The sequence below is a fragment of the Panicum virgatum genome, chromosome 3N, assembly GCF_016808335.1.
Source record: "Panicum virgatum strain AP13 chromosome 3N, P.virgatum_v5, whole genome shotgun sequence".
Taxonomy (NCBI): Eukaryota; Viridiplantae; Streptophyta; class Magnoliopsida; order Poales; family Poaceae; genus Panicum; species Panicum virgatum.
Genome location: NC_053147.1, coordinates 3,436,223 through 3,442,222, shown reverse-complemented (window position 1 = coordinate 3,442,222; position 6,000 = coordinate 3,436,223). Strand labels below are relative to the sequence as shown.

Below are 6,000 nucleotides of genomic sequence, written 5' to 3'. Positions count from 1 at the left end.
TACCACGATTAGGGGCACCCTAATCGGGGGACTAAAATTGCCCTAAAACACAAACACGTGTTAGGCATCCGGGCCCACAAAGGCCAACAGCCTCCTTCCAATCTAGAAGAAAGGAAAGGACTCAAAGAAGCCCAATACGCGGCCCACGTACACAGTGCGGCCCATCCGCACCCCCCCTCGAACCCGCGGGGCAATCTCCGCCTCGCTCGAGGGCTCCCCGCCGAGACCCTCGACCGCGCCCCGCATCTCCGCCTCGCTCGAGGGTAGCGAGCCTACCTCGGGGGAGCGGATCGTCTCCGCCTCGCTCGAGGCCACCCCTCAACGGAAAGGACAAACGGCCCTTCCGCTCACCCGCCCGCCGTACGGAGGCATTAAATTCCAACCACTCCTCCACAGCGCCCGGGTCAGACGGCGTCCGGCCGCCATTCCTCACAGTGGCTGTGACCGGAGTCCCGTCCGCCAACTCCGGTCACTGCTCCACCATACCGGACGCTGTGGCGACACTGTGGGAACCTGCGACGCAGTGCAAGACGTGCTCGGCACTGCTCCAGCCACTGTACTACCAACTCCCCATACCTCCTTCAAGCTTTCCCCTCCGCGGAGCCCTCGAGCGGCATGGGCACAACCCTCGGAAGCAGCTCCGGCCTTGACCAGGACGAGACCCTGGCCCGCAGGACCCTCGGAACGTCGCCATGCCACGCCTGGAGGACGGTACCTCCTACAGCAACGACCACGCCGCCTGCTGGAGCTACAAGGACACCGGCGTGATCTCCGCAAGGCCAAGGACGACGTCCGGGACGACGGCCACGCCAGGCACCATATCCCACAGTGTACTTTTCACAGTGCTCGCCCACTGTACCCCCGCGATTCGGGGAGAAGACAACGACTTCCACGATTTCCTGTGCATGTACACTGCCCCTCCTTGTGTCTATAAAAGGAGGAGGCGGGCTTTCCCTTAGCGGGGTCGGTCGATCCATCTGGTAGAACACAACACCCTACACTACTCACAGAGCACATACGCTCCTTTGAGCCCCGATATTGGCACTCGCCTCAATCAACTCCTCCTCTAGCGGAGACCTGGGAGCTTCCCTCCCTCTCTCGCCTCGCTTGTACCCCTACTACATGCACCCCGGTGGAAGACAGTACAATTCTCTCGCACACCTCTTTGCTGGACGTACGCCCCCCCCCCCCCCCCCCGGCCGGAACCAGGATAAACCCGTGCGTGACTGTGTTGCCTCTTGCATCAACCATCTGGGACGAGGAACACGCAGCATCATCACTAGTTGGGTCCGGACCGCCGGGTCAGGACACCGACAAAAATCGACATGCATGGGACAGGAACATTTAGGACGACAAACTGATGAACAATTCTAAAATGCAAGCACACTTGGTTTCTTTTGCAAATCATGTATCAAAAGGAGTTTAGAACCAAAAGATGTTTAGATCTAAACTGCGGATGCACGAACAAAAAGTCTGCTATCTTTCTGAATAAGCAGAAAATGAGGTGAATAAAAAGCGGTGTCATTCGTCATCTTCAGAACATATGCATGTGTAGTTGAATATTAACTGTATGTTACAAGATCCCTTATTCTTGAAGAACCGTACTACTTTTCAATATTCTATCCACAATAATATGCCCACCTTACGCAGAACGCATCTGTTCTGAAGCCGCCGCCCTCCCCTAGGAGAGAGCCCCCGCTCCTGCCTGCCGCCGCAGCCACCGTCGCAGCTAGGGCTCTTCTCATTCTTCTTCTCCGGTGCGTCTACCGGAGACGAGAAGGGGAGGGGACCCATCCTTTTCCATTTCCCCACATTCTTCTAGTGTCTTAGGATTTGAGTCCAAATAATCTTCTGACAAAATCAGATGATTTCCGGTCGGATTTGTGTTTTCTGCAATGACTTCGGTGATTGCCATGACAAGATCGTCGTTACAAGCATCGATTTCATTGGCAGGCGGCCAATTTGTGGCCTCTATCTTCAAGGGGAGGGGTCCTTCTGGGAGCCCCCTACGGAGACAACGACTACAGGTCATCGATCTCATCGTCGGTGGTCGTGGAGAGGAAATCAAGATTTAAAGGTGATAAATCTGCATCCTATGCTATACCCGATGATGCAACCGCCGATATTCTTTCAGCGTTTTAGATGTGTTTTGGACTGGTTCCGAAGCGTTGGATCTTGCGGCATGTCCAATGTTTTGGGGTTGGTCGTTGGATTTAGCATGAGGACTGCACTTTGGTTTCGATATTCGGGGGAAGTCATTGGGGAAGAAGACGATGGAGGAATCTGGATAACTTCAGATTTTTTTCATGTATATTTTGGGGATGTACTTTGTCAAGATTTAATATAAGTCCTCCTTCACTTCGCAAAAAAAAAATACGCCCACCTTTATTCGGTTTCCTAATTCGAAGCAACGACTTACCATTGACGAACTCCCTTGCATTTCAGTTGCTCGCTTGGGATGGTTTCCTTTGGCCAAACCGGCGTTCTCTGCTCTGGAAGTCCTTCAACGCCTGGATGTACTCCTCCTCCCCAAAATCAGGCCACATTTTGTTACTGAAGTAGAGCTCGGTGTAGGCGGACTGCCAGAGCAAGAAGTTGCTGAGCCTCAGCTCGCCGCTTGTTCTGATGAGCAGGTCGGGGCAGGCGAGCTCTCCCAGAACGTCGTTCGTGGAGAGGTGGCCGGCGAGCATCTCCTCGTCGATGTCCTCCGGGTTGAGCCGCTTGTCCTGCACCTTGCCGGCGAGCTCCCGGCATGCCTGCACGATGTCCCACCGCCCGCTGTAGCCTGTCGCTAGTATCAGATGGAACCGTGAGTTGTCCCGTGTCATCTCCTCAGCCTCCCGAACAGCCTCCTGCAGAGAAGCTGGCCAGGTTGAGGGATCACCAATGACATGCACCCGAATTCCTTCCCTGTACGCATGCAACAGAGTAAATGAGCTGTAGCTTTTGACCAAATCAAAGGTTGTGGTAGACAGGCCTGGTGGTAGATGCACAAGATCTGGTCACCTCGCATACGATTCCATTCTATCAGGGTCACGGATGGCCAGCTCGATCAGCTCCATCACGCAGTCGACCTCCTCCTGCAGATTCAAAGAAAGCAAGATCCGTAGGTGTAAGAGCAAGATCGATCTGGTAAGGCCAGAAATTCAAGTAGCTAGTAGCTAGCCAGTCAGCCAGCGCAAGATCATGTGAGAGAGAGAGCTAGGCTTTGCCTCGGGGCGCCTGAAGTTCTCTTGCGAGAAGACGAACACCGTGATGGCGCGGATGCCCCAGGCGACTGAGAGCTCTACTATCTTCTCGAGCGCCCGAGTACCGGCCATGTAGCCCACCTTCGTCGTCAGGCCCCGCGCCTGCGCCCATCGCCGGCTCCCGTCCATCACGAACGCCACATGCTGCGGCATCAACTCCGCGCGCAGCCCACTCTGGACTAGTGCCTGGGGAAGATCATTGTCAGCCATGGGAGGCAGCGATGCCACCTAGTCGAGGTCCGCGAAAGAAGCCAGAAGGTACGGCGGATATTGCCGGTTGATGGGGAAGACCCAGAATATAGGCAAAGTTATTTACAGCGCGCACGGCTGGAGCTCACGCGTCGGAGAAGGAAATAAATTGGGTGCATCCCGGGTGCACCGGCGCCTCCGTGCGCCCCCATCTTGATGACCGCCACATGCCCCATTTCCAGCATCTAGTGGCTCATGCTCCCGATCTCCCCCTGATCACCATCAGAGCAGACGTGGGGCAGTTGGCAGACATGACAGGGGAGATGGAGGTGCGGGTGCACCCAATTTAGTTCCTCGCAGAAGGCCCCGCGGCACAGGACCTCACCCATAACCGTGGGGCTCATCAACTATATATATACTTTTATAAGTGGTTGACCGTTTGCAACAATCAATGAAAATTACATTATTGTGCAAAATGAAGATGATTTTTCCTCCAAGATTTGTTATGTTTATGGTTCATTTAGTAGTAGTACATTTAGGCAACTAAATGCAAGATTGCTGGACAGTTTATTTGATATCAATGGATGTACGTTATTTATTGAAAGGTACTAAATCTTCCTAATAGAAATATAGTTTTGGTGTTAATTTACATATTATATAGCCTACTGTATTGAAGCTTTTCCATATGCTGCAGGTGCTTACGTAAATTCAAGTCATATGTTCACAACAAAGCTCATCAAGTTTTGTGATCTGATGTGGATTTGAAACATCTTTCTTTTTTCTTGAAAATGGATTTGAAGCATCTTGATAAGACTACATATGCCTGAATTTTTCGCCGACGTGCCTGAGCACGTATTTCATTAAGAGGAAAGCAATACAATCAGTACAAATCTTAATAGGCAGAGGCTATTAAGGCGGAAACAGAGCCGCCCCAAAACAGATGGCAGGCGACCTAAAAACAAACAAGTACAACAAGAAAAACGGGGAAGACATAGGCAATTACACAAACCTAGACACGACCGCAACTGAGACCTACAACAGGATATTACAACGCCAAGGGTGCAAGGATCGGCAACACGACAAGGGTGGCAAAGCATTCACCCAACCCACCAAAGCGGCATCCGCTCGAAACGATCACCGAGACGACAGCGGTGGCAAAGCATCCACCAGAAAAGGGCGGCAAAGCATCTGGCAGACAACAACCAATGCAACCCAGACGATGTTGATGATGCAAGCAAAGGCAGGCGCAGATGCAGAAACTCTTCAGAGAGAGCCAGCGACCACCACCAGCGGACAACCACTGCTAGCTGAGCATCCAAAACGACGCCTCCAGGGAGGGAGCAACGCCATAAGCGTTGTCCTCGTCCGACTAAAAAGGTCAAGGCTTTTGCCCGGAAAGCTCATCAGAGGAGAGAGAGAAGAGGTGGAAAGGATGACACCTTCAAGAAGGTGAACAGTACCCGCAGGCGTCGTCGTCATTGGTCCGCGAGGAGACCCAAGGCTTTCGCCTCCACCTCAATCCCTTTCCAGAGCCGAGGGCCGAATAACGCCGCCACAACGCAGGAGAGCCCGCCCGCGGCCACCAGGAGCAGCAAACAGGAAGGCGCGTGCGAGGCGACGGCCTGTCTCGGGGCAGGCAGCGGTAGAGGGACCACGGGCAAGGGCCGCAAGAGCCGCCAGAGGCAAGCACCCCAGCCACCAGAGCGCCAGCCGCACGCCCACCATAGCCACCAGGAGCAGCAGACAGGAAGGCGCGTGCCTGATGAAGTCACCATTGCGCCAGCGCCACCAGGGGAGCCGGAGCCCCGCGCCGCCGCCGCCACCACAGTGCCGGCAGCCACCACGCGGCGCCGGCGCTAGCCCAGCACGAGCAGTGATGCCTAGCGCCGCCTCACCGCCACCACCACCGCCGGCGCGTGCACCACCAGGGGGCGAGCCTCGGCAAGAGGAGGGTCGTCCCTGGCCAGATCCCACCTATAGGGAAGCCCCGATCCGGCATTGGAGGTGCCGGATCTAGACCTGTGCGGCCAGCAGCCGGCAACCGACGGTGGGGCAGAGGGCCTAGGTTCGCGAGGTTGGGGGGAAAGGGAGGGAGGAGGGAGTGAGGGGGCACACCAAACCGACTTCGGTTTAGCTGCCGGCCGCCGCCGCCGCCGCCCGGCTGGTCGCCGGTGGCGGCCAACGGGAGGGGGTGGGTGGGGCACGGCATCGCCCCCTGACTGGCCTAGGAGGACGACGCGGGGGGGGTGGGGGGGGGATATGCATATGGCTGAATGGATCTCATACTCATGGCCGACGACGAGACAACGAGACTACACCCACTAAAACCTAAGTGATTAGAGAGACTTCTAACCAATATAATGCAAGGATACTCAATTTTAACAGCTAGCTAACGCGACTTGTTTGAAAACTTCTAGTATAAACAATCTGTTAGCCTGCTCGATTCTTTCTAGTAAATATTCAACGATGGCAGCAGGTCATTAAACCAGCTGTTTGTCAAGGTGTTTATGATCTAATTAAAAATTGTAACACGGGAGAATCGAGCTTAACAGAAAAAATATTA

The 6,000-nt window shown here is 54.5% G+C and overlaps 1 protein-coding gene across 1 annotated transcript; it reads right to left on the bottom strand.

Annotated features, from left to right (window-relative positions):
* Positions 1–2,069: 2,069 nt before the first annotated feature.
* On the bottom strand, positions 2,070–3,560 carry LOC120667337 (cis-prenyltransferase 4, chloroplastic-like). Its single transcript, XM_039947438.1, has 3 exons — positions 3,213–3,560; positions 3,007–3,080; positions 2,070–2,910 (listed from the first exon to the last, which is right to left on the bottom strand). The coding sequence occupies exons 1-3, from the start codon at positions 3,456–3,458 to the stop codon at positions 2,442–2,444; spliced, it is 789 nt and encodes a 262-aa protein (XP_039803372.1). The 5' UTR covers positions 3,459–3,560; the 3' UTR covers positions 2,070–2,441.
* Positions 3,561–6,000: the final 2,440 nt, after the last annotated feature.